This window comes from Hyperolius riggenbachi, chromosome 3, assembly GCF_040937935.1.
Source record: "Hyperolius riggenbachi isolate aHypRig1 chromosome 3, aHypRig1.pri, whole genome shotgun sequence".
Lineage (NCBI taxonomy): Eukaryota > Metazoa > Chordata > Amphibia > Anura > Hyperoliidae > Hyperolius > Hyperolius riggenbachi.
In genome coordinates, this window is record NC_090648.1 from 281369993 (window position 1) to 281391012 (window position 21020).

The window sequence follows — 21020 nt, forward strand, 5'->3', positions numbered from 1 at the left end:
TATAGCTTATAAATTTTACAGAGCCACACAAAAATATGGCTATATGGGATAGGGCTTGGTCCAGTACAACATAATACAGAAACAGCACAGGGTGACTCAAAACCACTAGAAAAATATAGAGGACTAAAAGAGACTGAAAAGCCCTCCTACTGAAAATCAACGCTCATGATCAGTAGTGATGTATTGTGGGTAACCACAGTTGCTCAATTAAAACTGAATTATCGCAAATACCTTCTGTTTTAAGGAGGCAAATTACATGGAGTGTTGCTTTTTATTAGGAGGGCTTTTTGGTCTCTTAGTCCCCTATACTTTCCTAGTGGTTTTGGGTAACCCTGAACTGCTTGGGTATTCTGTGTATACAGTGTGAAATCATTGTGCACTGCTGCTTGCCATTATGCATTGTGGGAATATGAGCCTTATATGCATTGTCTTTTATTGTTTGATCTAAAAAGCATAATAGAAACTGGTCATACTTTTGTCACTGGCAAGCTTAATTTGCATGCAGACTTAAGATGGTTGCTACCAGATTTGACAATTTGTGGTCAGCCTGGGCAACAATTTCACATCATTGTGAGCTTCTTTTGGGCTAACCCTGCTTGCGGCATTAGAAGTCTGTTTGGTTGAATTTCCTTTGGCATTCCAAATGAGATATATGCATTCAATTTTCTTTTGTTTGATATTAAAATGTATTACATTGAGCCTGGCTATGCCGAATCAGTTAATTTGGCGCACAGCGTTGAATGCCGTGCACTGAAGCTGGACACCGTCATAGCAGTAATGCTATGCTATGCTGCTTAACAGTAATTCGTGGCTCTGGCGGTTGAAATCTCCCTCTGAGTTGTGTCAACTCGGAGGTGGGATAGTATTTAACAGGCTTGGGAGTTTAGCGCTAGCAGGGAGAGCGGTCATTCGCCTTGCCCTGCGCTGACCTGCCTGGTGCCAAGATGACATGTACCCTGCTATACTGCTTAGACAGACAGTTAGCATTCTGACATTAGATGACTGATACCACCTCTGGTCAGATTAGGAAATTATGTATCTGAGAGCCTCTAAAATTCTCAGGAACTGTTCCAGCTTGGAGCATTAGCGATGTGCCAGGTTGGATTTTTCTGTACAACTGCTATTGTATTTCAGTCCTCCTCCCATCCCTCTCCTGATCTTCACAAAGATGACCATGAATGCTTAGTTGAAGCAAGCTGCATCTTTGTATGCTAGTCTGCTGAATTACGCAAGGGTCATTACTTCTGTTTGTTTTGGAGTGTAGCAGATTTCGCATCAAATTGTCATGGCTGCAATTTAAAATTCAATGTTAAAAATAAAATCCTTAAATTTTAAATAAAAATGAGACTCTGTTCTATGTTATGAGACCACATTCTTAACACAAAAATGCTGTCTTCATATTTATAAAGTTGTGATGGACCTCTAACTAGTTTTGCATTCTTAACCATAGAATATTATTTCTGACCACATCACCACTTTACACTGCTACAGTCACAGGTAATAATTTGTTCCAATGCAAGTCTACTACAGTGATTTAACAGCTTAACTGTCTGAGGGCTGGTTAACACTGCAAGAGCTTTTTTAACGCTAGTGATGTGAAAAGCTCTTGCTAATGCAATGCTATGGGGGATTTTTATAAAATCACATCCCTCTAGTGAGAATACACACATAGCATTACATTAGCCATGCATTTTAAAATTCCATGCGCATAGAAAAAGCTCTTGCAGTGTGAACCAGCCCTATTAGATACCGCATTGAGCATTCAACTAACTATCGTGTTTGACAAATGCCAATGCAGTTTCCAATGTAAATGCATTTTTATGTTTGCTTTCCCTCTGATGTTTGAACTATAAACATAAAAGGAAAATGTGAGTTCTAGGAATGTGATATGAAAAGGGGATAATGACCTGCTCTTTGCTTTATTAGGTAAGCCAGTACACGTTTGCAATGTGCAGCTACAGAGAGAAGAAAGCGGAGCCACAGGAGCTGATGCAGCTTGATGGGTACACAGTGGATTACACAGATCCACAGTCAGGTATATTATTACCTTCTTTGGACAGCTTAACCGTTAGTTGGGCAATCAGGCACACTACTGCATAAATTATGTTTCAGGCCAAAGGAATCACGGCTAAAGATGGGAGTTAATAGTGGTAAATGAAAAGTAAGTCAAATCCCTGCATTCCTGGTAAAAATATACAATCTTGGGATCAAAAGGGGATCGTTCAATATTTTAATTATATTAATAGGCAACACAGTTCATTCAGAATGTCAAACATTTTTATTTTATTTAACATATAGATACAAATAATAATGATAATAATAATAATACACGTTAAGGTGGCCATACACTCATTGATTTTCCTATTTGATTACTTGCAGATTTGAGTCATCTGCTGGGAATGGATTCCTCAAAGTGTCCGATCAATCGACTTTTGATCCATTTTAAACAAAAATCTATTGAAAGAATCGATTGGACAGGAAAGAAAATATAAAACAATCAGGGGTGGAACAAGAGCATTGGCAGATTGATGGCCTATAGCTTTGCACTGCATTGAACAATGCAACTCTGCAGTTTGATCCATTTTCAATAGATTCCCTGCTGGAATCTATTGGAAATTGATGTGCAGTGAATGGTAGGAATTGATTCCTTCTGAATCAATTCTTTTTTTTTAAAGGAATCGGTCATTTTGGAACATTGGGTTGAAATCTATGTGTATGGCCAACTTTAGTGTAGGGCTGAGCATATAAATACAGGGGCGTAGCAATAGCCATAGTAGCCATAGCAACTACTATGTGGCCCTGGAGATGAGGGGGGCCCAGGTGGTACTTGATGTGTTTACTATTAACTTTCATTTGTTTCTCTAACCTCTAACTGTGTTGCAGTGCCCATGGACTATACACAGTGCACATTGCTTGGAAATGTAAATTGGCCTGTTAACTCATATCCATAGGGAAGGGTCCGGTGGCATTGCTCAAGAGTGCCTAGATCTAAAGACCCATGAAAATTTTGCTTGCGGGCACCATAGTCTCTAGCTACACCACTCTAGAAGGGTCTTCACATGTTTCATTAACAAATTTTCTATTCATAAGGGGGGCTGTTTTAACCCTTGTAGTGAGAATGCCAAGATGCATCAGCCCTTGCAGTAGATATTGTACATATGCAGTTATGGATTTTGGGGTCTAACTTTGACCACCACAGTGAAAAACTATGACAATGGTTAATAAGATATGCACTCATCGTCTAGGGAGAGATCCAGAGTCCAGCATAGTGTTGGACACATGATATCTCTCTAGAAAATGAGCACATATCCCATAAGGACTTCTTACCCAGTTTCATAGTTTGTCACTGCATTTTTTGTATTCTAACTGCAAGGGTTGGGACAACTCTCCTGATGAAGTAAAATGTACATATAAGGCCTCTTGCACACTGCAAGCAAATCAGATTCAGATTCAGATTTTTTTGGAATACTAAAGTGCAATTGTTAAACGTGTTCTTTACATCCGATTCCGATTCAGATTTTTAATCTTAACTGCATGCTGCGTTTTTAGATCCGTTTTTCTGTTGAATGTATTCAAGGAAAATCGGAAACGGAATCGGAATCGGAAACGGAATCGGAATCGGAAAACGGATTTGCAGTGTGCAGGGAGCCTAAAACATATCAAGTCCCATATATTCTTGACCCTATTCTAACATTTGTATCATTTGTCCATTACTGTTATGACCATTAACAAACATATTGAACAATCTCTTTAAAAGTCCCAAGACCTATTCCTTTTATTTTATTTGTACACTACTGCAACCCAGTCTTAATTGGTGTCACGAGGGAACTTATCAGCTCTGACTATTGCTTGATAGGGGATTGAACTTCAGTTTTCACATTTCAGCTTTTTTCACCTAAAAATCATTGCAAAAATTAAGCACCTAATACCTTCCGAGGATTTTCCAAACCTAGTTCATGCCTTCATCACATCATGTCTGGACTATTGCAATACCCTCTATGAAGGCCTTCCAAATGAAGACATGCGGATTCCTAGGTTCCTAGGGGAGAAAAGTGCATTACAAATGTGTTGTTGTTGTAATTACCACCCAGAAGTGCCCCACACACAAAAAAAATGAATGTCTTCTTTTTAACTGGATGAATACTCTCACTTATTCAGATATTGTAGGATGCCCTTTCTCAAAGCCGGGTAGAGAAACAAGAGTAGCAGGCATATACTGTGACCTGCCCATGTGTATGATGCTATGCACAAGACGTAGTGACATCATACGCATGCACAGATTGCCCTCGGCCACAAGCGTGCCTTGTGGGACACGCACAGCCCAGCCAGCACCTGCACCTGTGCAATAGTGCCCAACTCAGTGCAATCTGGAAGAAGCTGCCGGAGGGACATTTAGGTAGGATGCAGGGGTAGAAAGGAGAACGGGGTAGAGGTAGGCATCAGGATAGGTCACAGTATACCCCCCCCCCCCCGACATTTATCTAGGTTATCTGGGCTCTGGTATTCTTTAAGTACCTGTAATAGCACAGCATAATCATCAGAATACAGTTCAGTTCAAGGCTGAGTAATCTACATTCCTAAGTATTTCAGTCCACTAGGTTTCCAAGAAAAAGGAAAGATTACATTTTGCTATATGTGGTTTAAGTGGATGGGCATTGCCTCCAATTTTGTCTTGCTGACCAAAAATTCAGAGACTTTACTGTATTCCTTAAGTAGAATAATATGACTAGGTAAAGAGAGTGATGTATCGGACACAGAGGATAAAGTATGATTGGAGAAGAGGGCTACTTTGTTCCTTCATTCCAGCTGTAATGTATTTCCCCTTGATGACCTGGATCAAATTTAACAAAGGCAGGAAAGGATTCTATACATAAAGAAAATTTTAATACTATAGGTACAAGTAGTACCCTTACAAACTTAATTACCATCACAGTGAGTTTCTTGAATTAACTCATGCAGTATACCATTGGAAGATATTTATATTGCTCCATTTAATCAGGTCTTCAAGGTGGCCGGTGGTTCTTCAATGCTGTGAAAGAAGGTGACACGGTGGTCTTTGCCAGTGATGATGAGCAAGACAGAGTGTTGTGGGTGCAAGCAATGTACAGAGCAACAGGACAATCTTACAAACCCATTGTTTCAAACCATGCACAGAAATCAAATCCCAGAGGAACAAATGCTCATGTGGAGACCACTCAACCAAGTATGTGCAGTATTATTATTGATCATTGTCAGATGGATGCCATAGTTACGTTTCAAAAATGTTAAGAAATGGAACTGCAGCAAATATTTTCATTTCTAAAGAGTGTGGGGTAAGAATTAGGGTAATTCTGAAGAGGAGGAGGTTTTCTGGTTGTACCTAATTTACACTATTTGCACCGCTGCTCGGCTGCAGACGTGACAACATTACGTCTATGGTGGTGCGCAGTGCTGGGAAGAGCGTGGGGCAAAATGACCTGCTTTGTCCCATTGGTACATATATTTTGATGATAGATGTCAAAGCTGTGATTTGACTTGACTTGATAGCCAAATGTTGTATCTCAGTAACAGAAGGGGAAGGGATATTTACTCAATAAGGACTCCCTTTCGTGATACAGTTTAGATCAGGGGTCTCAAACTCAATTTACCCGGGGGCCGCAGGAGGCAAAGTCAGGATGAGGCTGGGCCGCATAAGGGAGTTCACATGTCCCCGCCGCAAAACGAGGGCTGCAGAGCCCCCAAATCGCCCCGGGGGGCAATCCGCCGGCATTTCCTGGAAGGGGCAGAGCTTTCAGCTTCAGCTCTGCCCCTCCTGAAGTCAATCGCGGCGGATCGCCGCCTCTGCCCGCCCACTCTAAACATAAAAAAAAAAATTGGGAAAATAGGAAAAAATGCCAGGAATCTTCATACAGCCATATTACGGCTGTATAGCGATCCCTGGCCAAAGCGCTGCGGCTGCGTATGGACCCCCTGGAAACCCCGTCAGGAAATGTATTGCTCTTTCTTTTGATACATGTAAAATTACACTACCGTTAGGCTTGCTACTAAAAGTGACATTTACCGCATTTAAAAGTATACTATTTTCCTTTGAAACTTTAAAATCGATTTTCTCAAAAACTATAAGGTCTTTTTGAAAAATTGTTTTTTCCTCTTATTCCTAATGATCTCCTTAACATATCCTGCAAATTTAGGGTTTCTAGCATTTAAGGTGGATTTGCTATTAACCATTAAAGTCGGCGGGTTTTTAAATGTGTATTTTTTTCCTTTGCAACTTTAAAATCAATTTTCTCAAAAACTATAAGGCCGATTTGAAAATTTTTTTTTCCTCTTGTAGCCACTGGGGGCCCCTACAAGCTCTGGGGCCCTGGGGCCACAAAATATTGTATCGCGGGCCGCAAATGGCCCGCGGGCCGCGAGTTTGAGACCCCTGATGTAGAGCATAATGGTTTCATATTTGTTAGGATCGTACGACAGTATACATTTTTAACCTTAGAACGCAGTGACATATATTAGTATGCAGTACATTATTCGGATAGCTGGTAACTTTTGTGGTACCACATCAGAAACATTTCCTACATCTGTATATTGGTATATAGCCCTGCGCTCACAGTGATGCATAGCTTAGGCTGGGCAGGATTCTGCTCCCAGGGATTCAGGTATTTTCACTGGCTTTGGAATTCTCAGAAACAAACATTCCACAGAGCTGCACCTGACAGGTCTAAAGATGTCTCCACCTGTGATAAATTATTATTATATTATTTTCACTACACTTCCTCTTTAAAATAATTTCATGCAAGGCGCTGACCAATAGTTATTTTTTTTTATTCTGTTCAACATATGAGTTCAGATATATACTTCTAATGCTACTCACAAAGAAGAGCTGCACAGTAATGATAATTGTAATCATCCCTTTCAGGCAATACATTGCCAATTTCATACAAAAGAAAGAATGCCCATATTCAGGAATATCAGGTCATTACATGAGCCCAGATTCAAAGATGGTGTAACACTTAATTGATAACTTCTCCAGTCAATTAAAAACAATAAAACCAGTTAAGATCTCCCCTGAATCTGAATGTATTAAGGACTCGCACTGGTATGCTGGAAGCAAGTGCAACACAGCTGTGTGATTCACATATATACAATTTACTCAGAGATACAATAATTGGCAATGCTGTGCAGTATTCTATGTCCAATTCAAAAAAGTATAAACATTAACCACTTGAGGACCTAGGGCTTTCTACCCCTTAAGGACCGGCCACTTTTTTTCCATTCAGACCACTGCAGCTTTCACGGTTTATTGCTCGCTCATACAACCTACCACCTAAATGAATTTTGGCTCCTTTTCTTGTCACTAATAAAGCTTTCTTTTGATGCTATTTGATTGCTCCTGCGATTTTTACTTTTTATTATATTCATCAAAAAAGACATGAATTTTGGCAAAAAAATGATTTTTTTAACTTTCTGTGCTGACATTTTTCAAATAAAGTAAAATTTCTGTATACATGCAGCGCGAAAAATGTGGACAAACATGTTTTTGATAAAAAAAAACCCATTCAGTGTATATTTATTGGTTTGGGTAAAAGTTATAGCGTTTACAAACTATGGTGCCAAAAGTGAATTTTCCCATTTTCAAGCATCTCTGACTTTTCTGACCCCCTGTCATGTTTCATGAGGGGCTAGAATTCCAGGATAGTATAAATACCCCCCAAATGACCCCATTTTGGAAAGAAGACATCCCAAAGTATTCACTGAGAGGCATAGTGAGTTCATAGAAGATATTATTTTTTGTCACAAGTAAGCGGAAAATGACACTTTGTGAGTTAAAAAAAAAAAAATAAAAAGTTTCCATTTCTTCTAACTTGCGACAAAAAAAAAATGAAATCTGCCACGGACTCACCATGCCCCTCTCTGAATACCTTGAAGGGTCTACTTTCCAAAATGGGATCATTTGTGGGGTGTGTTTACTGTCCTGACATTTTGGGGGGTGCTAAATTGTAAGCACCCCTGTAAAGCCTAAAGGTGCTCATTGGACTTTGGACCCCTTAGCGCAGTTAGGCTGCAAAAAAGTGCCACACATGTGGTATTGCCGTACTCAGGAGAAGTAGTATAATGTGTTTTGGGGTGTATTTTTACACATACCCATGCTGGGTGGGAGAAATATCTCTGTAAATGACAATTTGTTAATTTTTTTTACACACAATTGTCCATTTACAGAGATATTTCTCCCACTCAGCATGGGTATGTGTAAAAATACACCACAAAACACATTATACTACTTCTCCTGAGTACGGCGATACCACATGTGTGGCACTTTTTTGCACCCTAACTGCGCTAAAGGGCCCAAAGTCCAATGAGTACCTTTAGGATTTCACGGGTCATTTTGAGAAATTTCGTTTCAAGACTACTCCTCACGGTTTAGGGCCCCTAAAATGCCAGGGCAGTATAGGAACCCCACAAATGACCCCATTTTAGAAAGAAGACACCCCAAGGTATTCCGTTAGTAGTATGGTGAGTTCATTGAAGATTTTATTTTTTGTCACAAGTTAGCGGAAAATGACACTTTGTGAAAAAACACAATTAAAATCAATTTCCGCTAACTTTTGACAAAAAATAAAATCTTCTATGAACTCACCATACTCCTAACGGAATACCTTGGGGTGTCTTCTTTCTAAAATGGGGTCATTTGTGGGGTTCCTATACTGCCCTGGCATTTTAGGGGCCCTAAACCGTGAGGAGTAGTCTTGAAACGAAATTTCTCAAAATGACCTGTGAAATCCTAAAGGTACTCATTGGACTTTGGGCCCTTTAGCGCAGTTAGGGTGCAAAAAAGTGCCACACATGTGGTATCGCCATACTCGGGAGAAGTAGTACAATGTGTTTTGGGGTGTATTTTTACACATACCCATGCTGGGTGGGAGAAATACCTCTGTAAATGGACAATTGTGTGTAAAAAAATCAAAAGATTGTCATTTACAGAGGTATTTCTCCCACCCAGCATGGGTATGTGTAAAAATACACCCCAAAACACATTGTACTACTTCTCCCAAGTACGGCGATACCACATGTGTGGCACTTTTTTGCACCCTAACTGCACTAAGGGGCCCAAAGTCCAATGAGTACCTTTAGGATTTCACAGGTCATTTTTGTTTCAAGACTACTCCTCACGGTTTAGGGCCCCTAAAATGCCAGGGCAGTATAGGAACCCCACTAATGACCCCATTTTAGAAAGAAGACACCCCAAGGTATTCCGTTAGGAGTATGGTGAGTTCATAGAAGTTTTTATTTTTTTGTCACAAGTTAGCGGAAATTGATTTTAATAGTTTTTTTTCACAAAGTGTCATTTTCCGCTAACTTGTGACAAAAAATAAAATCTTCTATGAACTCACCATACTCCGTACGGAATACCTTTGGGTGTCTTCTTTCTAGAATGGGGTCATTTGTGGGGTTCCTATACTGCCCTGGCATTTTAGGGGCCCTAAACCGTGAGGAGTAGTCTTGAAACCAAATGTCGCAAAATGACCTGTGAAATCCTAAAGGTACTCATTGGACTTTGGGCCCCTTAGCGTACTTAGGGTGTAAAAAAGTGCCACACATGTGGTACCGCTGTACTCAGGAGAAGTAGTATAATGCGTTTTGGGGTGTATTTTTACACATACCCATGCTAAGTGGGAGAAATATCTCTGTAAATGACAATTGTTTGATTTTTTTACACACAATTGTCCATTTACATAGAAATTTCTCCCACCCAGCATGGGTATGTGTAAAAATACACCCCAAAACACATTATACTACTTTTCCTGAGTACGGCGGTACCACATGTGTGACACTTTTGCAGCCTAGGTGCGCTAAGGGGCCCAACGTCCTATTCACAGGTCATTTTGAAGCATTTGTTTTCTAGACTACTCCTCGCGGTTTAGGGCCCCTAAAATGCCAGGGCAGTATAGGAACCCCACAAGTGACCCCATTTTAGAAAGAAGACACCCCAAGGTATTCCGTTAGGTGTATGGCGAGTTCATAGAAGATTTTATTTTTTGTCACAAGTTAGTGAAAAATGACACTTTGTGGAAAAAAACCAATAAAAATTAATTTCCGCTAACTTTTGACAAAAAATTAAATCTTCTATGAACTCGTCATACACCTAACATAATACCTTGGGGTGTCTTTTTTTTCTAAAATGGGGTCACTTGTGGGGTTCCTATACCGCCCTGGCATTTTACAGGCCCAAAACCGTGAGTAGTCTGGAAACCAAATGTCTCAAAATGACTGTTCAGGGGTATAAGCATCTGCAAATTTTGATGACAGGTGGTCTATGAGGGGGCGAATTTTGTGGAACCGGTCATAAGCAGGGTGGCCTTTTAGATGACAGGTTGTATTGGGCCTGATCTGATGGATAGGAGTGCTAGGGGGGTGACAGGAGGTGATTGATGGGTGTCTCAGGGGGTGGTTAGAGGGGAAAATAGATGCAATCCATGCACTGGGGAGGTGATCGGAAGGGGGTCTGAGGGTTTGGCCGAGTGATCAGGAGCCCACACGGGGCAAATTGGGGCCTGATCTGATGGGTAGGTGTGCTAGGGGGTGACAGGAGGTGATTGATGGGTGTCTCAAGGTGTGATTAGAGGGGGGAATGGATGCAAGCAATGCACTGGCGAGGTGATCAGGGCTGGGGTCTGAGGGCATTCTGAGGGTGTGGGCGGGTGATTGAGTGCCCTAGGGGCAGATAGGGGTCTAATCTGATACGTAGCAGTGACAGGGGGTGATTGATGGGTAATTAGTGGGTGTTTAGGGTAGAGAATAGATGGAAACACTGCGCTTGGGTGGTGATCTGATGTCGGATCTGCGGGCGATCTATTGGTGTGGGTGGGTGATCAGTTTGCCCGCAAGGGGCAGGTTAGGGGCTGATTGATGGGTGGCAGTGACAGCGGGTGATTGATGGGTGGCAGTGACAGGGGGTGATTGATGGGTGGCAGTGACAGGGGGTGATTGATGGGTGATTGATAGGTGATTGACAGGTAATCAGTGGGTTATTACAGGGGAGAACAGATGTAAATATTGCACTGGCGAATTGATAAGGGGGGGTCTGAGGGCAATCTGAGCGTGTAGGCGGGCGATTGGGTGCCCGCAAGGGGCAGATTAGGGTCTGATCTGATAGGTAACAGTGACAGGTGGTGATAGGGAGTGATTGATGGGTGATTGATGGGTAATTAGTGGGTGTTTAGAGGAGAGAATAGATGGAAACACTGCGCTTGGGTGGTGATCTGATGTCGGATCTGCGGGCGATCTATTGGTGTGGGTGGGTGATCAGATTGCCCGCAAGGGGCAGGTTAGGGGCTGATTGTTGGGTGGCAGTGACAGGGGGTGATTGATGGGTGATAGGTGATTGGCAGGTGATTGACAGGTGATCAGTGGGTTATTACAGGGAAGGACAGATGTAATTAATGCACTGGCGAATTGATAAGGGGGGGGGGTCTGAGGGCAATCTGAGCGTGTGGGCGGGTGATTGGGTGCCCGCAAGGGGCAGATTAGGGTCTGATCTGATAGGTAACAGTGACAGGTGGTGATAGGGGGTGATTGATGGGTAATTAGTGGGTGTTTAGAGAAGATAACAGATGTAAACGATACATTTGGGAGGTAATCTGACGGCGGGTTTGCGGGCGATCTAATGGTGTGGGTGGGTGATCAGATTGCCCGCAAGGGGCAGGTTAGGGGCTGATTGATGGGTGGCAGTGACAGGGGGTGACAGGGGGTGATTGATGGGTGATAGGTGATTGGCAGGTGATTGACAGGTGATCAGTGGGTTATTACAGGGAAGAACAGATGTAATTAATGCACTGGTGAATTGATAAGGGGGGGGGTCAGACGGCAATCTGAGCGTGTGGGCGGGTGATTGGGTGCCCGCAAGGGGCAGATTAGGGTCTGATCTGATAGGTAACAGTGACAGGTGGTGATAGGGGGTGATTGATGGGTAATTAGTGGGTGTTTAGAGAAGATAACAGATGTAAACGATACATTTGGGAGGTAATCTGACGGCGGGTTTGCGGGCGATCTAATGGTGTGGGTGGGTGATCAGATTGCCCGCAAGGGGCAGGTTAGGGGCTGATTGATGGGTGGCAGTGACAGGGGGTGATTGATGGGTGATAGGTGATTGGCAGGTGATTGACAGGTGATCAGTGGGTTATTACAGGGAAGAACAGATGTAATTAATGCACTGGTGAATTGATAAGGGGGGGTCAGAGGGCAATCTGAGCGTGTGGGCGGGTGATTGGGTGCCCGCAAGGGGCAGATTAGGGTCTGATCTGATAGGTAAAAGTGACAAGTGGTGATAGGGGGTGATTGATGGGTGATTGATGGGTAATTAGTGGGTGTTTAGAGGAGAGAATAGATGTAAACAATGGATTTGGGAGGTGATCTGATGTCGGATCTGTGGGCGATCTATTGGTGTGGGGGGGTGATCAGATTGCCCGCAAGGGGCAGGTTAGGGGCTGATTGATGGGTGGCAGTGACAGGGGGTGATTGACGGGTGATTGATGGGTGATTGACGGGTGATTGACAGGTGATTGACAGGTGATTGACAGGTGATCAGGGGGATAGATGCATACAGTAAACAGGGGGGGGTGGTCTGGGGGGGGGGGGGGTCTGGGGAGAATCTGAGGGGTGGGGGGTGATCAGGAGGGGGCAGGGAGCAGGGGGGGGGATAAAAAAAAAATAGCGTTGACAGATAGTGACAGGGAGTGATTGATGGGTGATTAGGGGGGTGATTGGGTGCAAACAGGGGTCTGGGGGGTGGGCAGGGGGGGGGTCTGATGGGTGCTGTGGGCGATCTGGGGCAGGGGGGGGAGAAATCAGTGTGCTTGGGTGCAGACTAGGGTGGCTGCAGCCTGCCCTGGTGGTCCCTCGGACACTGGGACCACCAGGGCAGGAGGCAGCCTGTATAATACACTTTGTAAACATTACAAAGTGTATTATACACTTTGTATGCGGCGATCGCGGGGTTAACATCCCGCCGGCGCTTCCGTATAGCCGGCGGGATGTTGCGGCGAGCGAGCGGTGACAGGCGCCGGCGGAGGATCGCGTCACGGATGACGCGATCGCTCCGCCCATGCCCTTAAATGGACCGCCGCCTCTGTGGGTGAGCCGGTCCTTAAGGGCTCCACTTCCCGGCCGCCGCTGTGCGTTAGGCGGTCGGGAAGTGGTTAAAGGGGCACTACAGCGAAAAAATTGTAAAATCTAAAATATGTACAAACATATACAAATAAGAAGTACATTTTTTCCAGAGTAAAATGAGCCATAAATTACTTTTCTCCTATGTTGCTGTCACTTACAGTAGGTTGTAGAAATCTGACAGAAGTGACAGGTTTTGGACTAGTCCATCTCTTTATAGGTGATTCTCAGGGATATATTTATTTTCAAAAGCACTTAGTGAGGGCTCGTTTCCACTAGGGCGAATCCGCATGCGGGCACTGCATGCGGATTCGCATAGTTAATGTTAGTGGATGGGGCTGTTTCCACCTGTGCGGCGTGCGGGAGCGATTTGGCAGCGGGCCAAATCTGCACGGCGGGACCCGCAGAATTCGCCTGCGTCGGGAATCCGTGCGAATCGCCGCTAATGTATTTAATAGTAAAAACGCATGCGTTTGTTACATGCGTTTTTACCCGCGATTTCGCGTGCGATTTCGCACCCTTCTCAATGTTATTTTGCCCTGGCAGTGTCATGGTTAATTTCGCATGGCACCCTGCCATGCGAAATCGCACGCGAAATCGCGGGTAAAACGCATGCGGAAACGCACCCGCATGCGTTTTTACAAGCGTCGGAATGCCGGCGAAATCGCGTCGCACTAGTGGAAACGGGCCCTGAATGGCAGTTGTGTACTGAGCAGGGAAGCTAGTCAGCATCTTTGTATAAATCCTTTTTAGGGAATATCTTTATAAAGCATAAAAGCCTTGCTGAGAATCCCCTATGAAGAGAGATACTAGTCCAAAACCTGTCACTTATGTCAGATTTCTACTGCCTACTGTAAGTGACAGCAACATAGGAGAAAAGTATTTGATGGCTCATTTTACTCTGGGGAAAACATACTTCTTATTTATTTTTATTTATTTATTCAAGTATTTATATAGCACCGACATATTACGCAGCGCTGTACAGAGTTTATTGTCTTATCACTAACTGTCTCTCAGAGGGGCTCACAATCTAGTCCCTAGTATAGTCATATGTCTATGTATGTATGTGTCTATGTTTGCACATATTTTAAATGTTAAAATTTTTTCGCCGTAGTGCCCCTTTAATAAAGTGTTCGTACTAAATATCACAATCAATATCAAAAGTGTCTATTGCTAATATGATAGATACTACAGGACAACTGTACCAAATATGTTGTGCAACTGAAAAAAGGTGCAAATAGTTGAAAAAGAGCTGCTGCAATGAGATGAGGTGCAAAGTAGGAAAGCCACCTACCGAAAGGAGGACCGGGGAAGACAGGGAAACTTTTTTGAATCGGATGATGAATACTGCACAGCGTTGCCAACTATTGTATATTTGAGTAAATTGTATATATGTGAATTACACAACTATTTTGCACTTGCTTCCAGCATACAAGTGGGAGTCCTGATTACATTAAGATTCAAGGGAGATTTTAACTGGTTTTATTGTTTTTAATTGACTGAAATAGTTACCGGTTAAGTATTAAATATTTTTTCACCATCTGGGCTTATGAATATGGGAATTCTTTCTTTTGTATGGAATATACTACTAAGGAAGCACTGTGGATAGCTTCAGAGCAGGGCAGGTTTTCCTTTTAAAAGTAATTGTCTGTCCATTTCCAGGAGACATGTAATAATGCACATGTTTAATGTACAAAATCGGGGCTCCTGTGTAGTGTTTAGCTTTCCAGCTTCCAACTTGGAACCTCATTCCATCAGAATCTGCATGCGGACAGCGGCAGTGGGTGTTAAAGGACAACTGAAGTGAGAAGACTATGGAGGCTGCCATGTTTATTTCCTTTTAAATAATACCAGTTGCCTGGCAAGCCCGGCTTGTCTGTTAAGCTGCAGAAGTGTCTGAATAATACCAGGAACAAGCATGCGGCCAATCTGTCAAATCTGACAATAATGTCAGAAACACCTGATCTGCTGCATGCTTGTTTAGGGTCTATAGCTGAAAGTATTAGACGCAGAAAAGGAAAGGAAATAAACAATGCAGCCTCCATATATCTCTCTCTTCAGTTGTCCTTTAACTTGCCCTTATTGCCGTCCCTGGGTTCTGCACTCCTCATTGCATTTCACATCACTACAATACTTATATTTTCAGATTCATATTTTCATAAAATTTAGCCAGTTGCTGCACTAAATGACTCTGAAGCTTAGTCGCACACAGGAACCAACTGGAATTTGCTGCCTATGAATGAAGGTTTGGCTACATCTTATGTGTGCGCATCATTTACCTACCCCTATTTTAACCCATAACAAAATTATTTTGCATTTAGACAAATGAGCTTGCCTCTTTATTGTCCATATGGCTATTACTGTTACTTTGTGCTAAAATTACTTTTCAGCCTACAGCTGTGTATACATGAACAAACTAGATGGACTAATTTGGACACTCCAAAGTGCACCCCTCACCATAAAGCTTTTCATGGTGACCCAACCCTTCCCTATACAGCATTAGTGGTCCTCCTCCATTCCCTTTAAATTTCCTGGTATCTAGTGGCCCCCTCCCTTTTTGATTTTGCTGTTGTCTAGTGGCACAGGCCACTATCTTCCCTCTCCTCTTTCCCCACCTGTCGATGTCCCCCCCCTCCCCCATTCCCATCTGCAGCGTTATAGCGCAGCATGGGGGGTATAGACAATTGGGAATAGCAGCTCATCTCTTCTGGGCTCCAGCCCCTAAAGGTCCAGCTCAGAGGTAAAGAAAATGTTTATTTCATGGCCTGAGGAATACTGAGTGGATTCATCTGCAAAAATCCCAACGTTAGAAATGAAAAATACATGCAAAAAATGCATCGGAGAAATTTGGGCGCCGAAAATAGCCGCAAGTAGAATTTTAATAATGTTACCAACATTCTACTATTGTAAAGTGGTAATTCCGATATTAAAATATACCAATATTTTACGATCGCTAAACTTATTCTCACACAGAGCCCTACCTCTATCAATGCCTAACCCTAACTGACCCCTCCCCCAAACAATGCCTAACCCTAACCGATCCCCCCCCCCCCCCACACACACACACACACCGATGCCTTACTATAAATAAAAACTTGTTGCTGTAAATGGAAAATAAAGGGTGTCCCATAAGTGTGTGTACCCCATAGGTGCCCATGTTAATATCTGTACATGAGGAAAATTTTGGCAACTATGGCGCCTGATAAAATATGCGAAATGTGGTTACAAATAGTGGGCATAAAGGTTTGTATAGCGGATGACTGCAGGTGGCCAAATTTCCCTCATGTACCAATTTTAACATGGGTGTTGAAACCTCACCGGCTATCCAGCATGCAAATGCCCTGCTTCTGAAAGAAATGCCCTTCAGGGAGGGACACACACAGCTCTGGAGATCTGAGATCATTTTGTAGCACTGAACCCTGTTATATACAACATGCAGGAAATGTCATCTTTCTCTGTCACACACAGCCACTCAATCACTGCTGCCTTCTGTCCTCTGCGATTAATCCCGATTTGACCCAACCTCCTGAAACTAAATCACATGGTCACCCCCAGCCAGTTCAGCAAATTAAAGTTGGGGGCTTGGGGCTGCTCTCCTCCTTCTGGCCTACACTGCAGGAAGCAGGCACCATGTCTATTGAAGTGAAACCCGGCTTCCTGCAGTTGCATAGCAACAGACTAAACAACTCTGTGATAACAATGCAGGGTGCTGGCTTTTGATGACACAAGTGGGAGGATGGAAGGCGCCAGGTCAAACGGGAACTTGTTCATTAAGCTATAGGAGAGCAGGCAGGGATAGAGATCGGAGAGGAGGTGGGCAGGAAGCCAGGCATGTAGAAGAGAGGAATGCACGCTCACGGCACTGCGCCCAGAGGCTGGCGCCTCTCCAGCCTCTGCTTTGGTCTGGCTTCAGAACACATTTAAGCCGAGATCATCAAATACTGCAGCATTTGTAATGGCTTATATTGTACCTTGTTGGGTAGATATGCCAGTATTTTAATATGATGGCTAAATATATAATGGAAGTATATTGCATTTTTTATTAAAGCGGACCCAAACCAAACATTTTTTTAATTCAAAATATTTAGTTGCACCACTCTGACACATACAAATATAAATAAACACTCCTTCAATCCTATGAGCATTTCAGTGCATGCTTTTCACCCTCCTCTTTGCATAACTAGGGTTATACAGGTGGCAGCCATTAGCAATTCCTCCTTTGCTAGACACCATCTACTCCACCAGTTTGCCGGATTATTTGCCGGCAATATGAAAGGAAGGGAGGGGTTCCTCCAATAAATGTAAACTATTTTATATTTGTCATCATGTAGCTGAAAAAAGGCTGCTATTTATTATTATAATTTAGAAAATGGATTTTATTTCTGTAATCTTGTATTTTTAATTTGGGTCCACTTTAAGGCATCAAAGCTTAACTAAACCTAAAATTATAATTGTTTGATTCTGGAAGCATACATGTTTAGTGTAAATGAAAAGTATTAATCTTGCCACAATTTCCAAATGTAAAAATCTGTTGTTTTTTTTCTTGTGCATAAAAATGTATATGGATTCGGTGTGTGGAGAACAATGGCGCCAAGAAATAAATGTGCTAACGGTTACCATGTATTGCCTTTTGCTCTGCCTCTGTTGCCATCTTTGCCACCACCTTCAGCCAGGTTTTGTTTTGTAATGCTGAGAAATTTAGACTGTTCTACTTCTCACTTTGGGAGTCACATGTTCACTTCTGATGGAACAGAGAGGCGATGAGATTCAAATGTACCGAGGTTGCATACAAATTGCATGCAACTTAGCAGGGTCGGAGTTACCATAAGGCACTGCAGGCACATGCCTACAGGCACCTGATGGTAGAAAGGCAGCTCACTCCCCTCCCCAAGTGCCTCCCTACCTCCTGACCTATGCAGAGGTTCTCAGCATTCCACTGACCACTTCAGTCAGGGGCACCTCTAGCTACTTAAAACTGAGGCTAGCTCTGGCTAAATAATACTAAGGGCCATCTGTAGTTAACTATGAGGGGCAAGGAAACTAAGGGATAAGTGACAGCTGTGCCAGCCAGCACACTTGTGGTGTGATGTTGTTTCGGTGAAGGTTTGTAGGTGCATGGAGAGCGAAGTCTAGGGTGCCAGGACATCTGTGCCTACAGGCTCCTGTCATGTAAATCCAGGTCTGCAACTTAGAATCATTGCAGCTTCCATGAAACAAGATGTACTGTATTGTAGTTAACCAGCATTTGACTCCTGAAAAAGGCGTTTTGTTCACCACTTTGCTTTTATACACTATTTATATTCATTTATTATTAGTAAGATTTGGCTTAATTTTAGACTTGGTTTAATCATTTTAAACACACTTAAATACATACACACATAAACACACTTAAATACATACACACATAAACACACTATCACATCAACACCAGTTGTGTACTGTATGTTGTGATTTGAATTTTGCTTGTGGAGTCTACCAAATGAAAATGATTTTTGCTTTGGTAGTGCGAAGCTGAATGATTAGAATTGGTAAGGAAATCTAATACGTATCTGAAGCTGCACTTCTTTCAGCTTGAATGAAATAATTCTTCCGTCTGCAAATGTAGTTGGCTGTTGAACTTGACACAGATCAATATAATCTGGGCCTAAATTCCTCAATGTGACTGATTATGTTAGCATCATGGCCACAGATCAATATGGAGTTTTATGAGGGCCTGGATTCTGTAATTGGCTTTGATCAATAAGTCTTTGTGTTGCTTCCTTTAGAAACCTCAGGTTAGTAGCCTGTTGTATCTCAACAGTGCATTTAGGATAGTACATTTGCAGTAACTAACATAAAAAGATAGTCATTTAAATTTTAGGGAACAAAGAGCTGTGAGCTCCTTTGTACGGGACCATTCTAACTGGATTGCTCACCCAAAATGAACTTTGGTATCAAACTGAGCCAGTGTTCTGTTGGATTGCTGAAACCTCTTGGCTTTTACTATCTATATGTGCTAGATAATTCAGAAGGATGTTTGTAACAAAACATACCATTAACGAAAGCAATCAGAACAGCTTGTCTTCTGATAAACCCGCGGGGTCTAAAGGCGTTGAAAGATGCATCTGTGAAGAGCAATATGCATGGTCCTTCAACTGCCCTTTGGGACATTATAGTATGAGGAAGATGGGTATTGTCAGACGTGATGCTCGGTTTTCTTTTTATGCTTTAGCTTGAAGGTTATAAATTATTTTCTTGTCGCTATGCTCAACACTTCCATTTACTCTACCAAGGTTCGTCTCATGAAAAGCATTGCACAAAACAAAGACTGGAAGTGACCTACCTTTTGCTAACATGTTCATTTCTGCTCTAGTTTGCCATTTGGAAAGAGGATTGCTAGTTGTAATGAATGTGTTTTTTTTATTATGTTGTTTGTGCTGCCTTAGACATATTCCTGGGGAGAACAATGGAAGGGTGGAAATGTGCAATATTGTAGCTTTTTTTCTGGCCATTTTCTTTTTAGATTGGATGTTTGCTAAGTGCTTAGAAATGCATGAAGGTCATATCATCAAGTTGTCAGTGAATTAAGCTGTAGTCTCTGTGTTGATCAGTTTTTGAAATGAAGTGCGCATGAAAAAGGCATAAAAGTAATACAATTTTTCAGATCTATCTTATGGGGACTATGTATTGTAAAATGCCTTTTTCTTTCTTTGAACAGACACAGATCGCTGCCAGAGACATGGAATGGATGAGTTTATTTCTGCTAATCCCTGCAGATATGACCATGCCTCACTCTTCAAAGTGCTACAGCAGCAAACGTTAGAACACAGGATAAATGATTCCTATTCTTGTTTGGTAAGTACTTGAATGTACGATGGCAATATATAATGAAGTGAGAAATAGTTCTTACAAAGTGGGAATTCTCACAAAACTTCCCTTCAAGTGTGCTAGGGTTTGGGATAAAGGTTTTCAATCGATAGGCCTCAAATCTGAAAATTATACACTCGAAGATTGCTGCTGTGCCACTCAATAGCAGAATAGACTCTGAACATCACTGAAATGGGGATTAAAAGGCCTTCAAGGAGTAAATTATATCCTAAAGCAAAATAAAGGTGGGAGACTTAATAGCGGGTTATTTATTAATCTACCATTAGTTTGTTAGGCTTGTGACAGGATATGATGTAATTATGTGTTAAAACTGAGGAAAAACAAATCATAGAAACAATTATAGTCAGACAATTGTGAAATTATGTTAGCATCTGTTCATACAAAGACCCTGTAATTTATTTGAAATCTTTTTTTGTTTGAATTTTTGTAGCTTTTTTGTTTCATTCGTATTATTATTTGGTGTATATGTTACTGAACTAATATGTTTACTTTACACAGTATATTCTTTTTGACTAGTTTCATGACACCTGATTTGGATCATTTTATTCATACTGTTTATTTCATTTTTGTATTGATTCTTGATTTACTTACGTGCTTTAATTAAGTATTGTGTATGCATTTGTCCACAGTGTACATTTTTTATTCTTCATGTTGTTTAAAGCTTATCTACATTTTTACATCTTTTAGTCTCCCTATCTCTCACCCCCCCCCCCCCCAATCTAACTTAAAATTGGTGCTTACTTCTCTAAAAACTGCACCTCATGCATAAATGTCCCAGTGATTATGTCCTGCTGGACTTTTTGTGGGGGTCGACATCACCTTCTGGAGATTTGGCTGATGTGATCGAAATGGCATGTTTCGTGGTGGCTTGGAAATTTGGTTGCTGCCATATGTAGCAATGTTAATTCTGGCTACAGCAGTGCCAAGTGCACAATTCAGGCATCGGAGGCCTCGGCTGTAGATGAAGCACTCTTTGCCACATAATTGAAGGAGAGAGATGGCGGAGAAGATAG

General features: G+C 42.1%; 1 protein-coding gene across 1 annotated transcript in view; it reads left to right on the forward strand.

Annotated features, from left to right (window-relative positions):
• CADPS2 (calcium dependent secretion activator 2) overlaps window positions 1-21020 on the forward strand; it is a 506020-nt gene that overhangs the window by 199796 nt on the left and 285204 nt on the right. The window contains exons 10-12 of the mRNA XM_068276393.1: window positions 1927-2035; window positions 5000-5203; window positions 19838-19974. Of these exons, the coding sequence (XP_068132494.1) occupies window positions 1927-2035; window positions 5000-5203; window positions 19838-19974 (450 nt within the window). The remainder of the gene's footprint in view (window positions 1-1926; window positions 2036-4999; window positions 5204-19837; window positions 19975-21020) is intronic.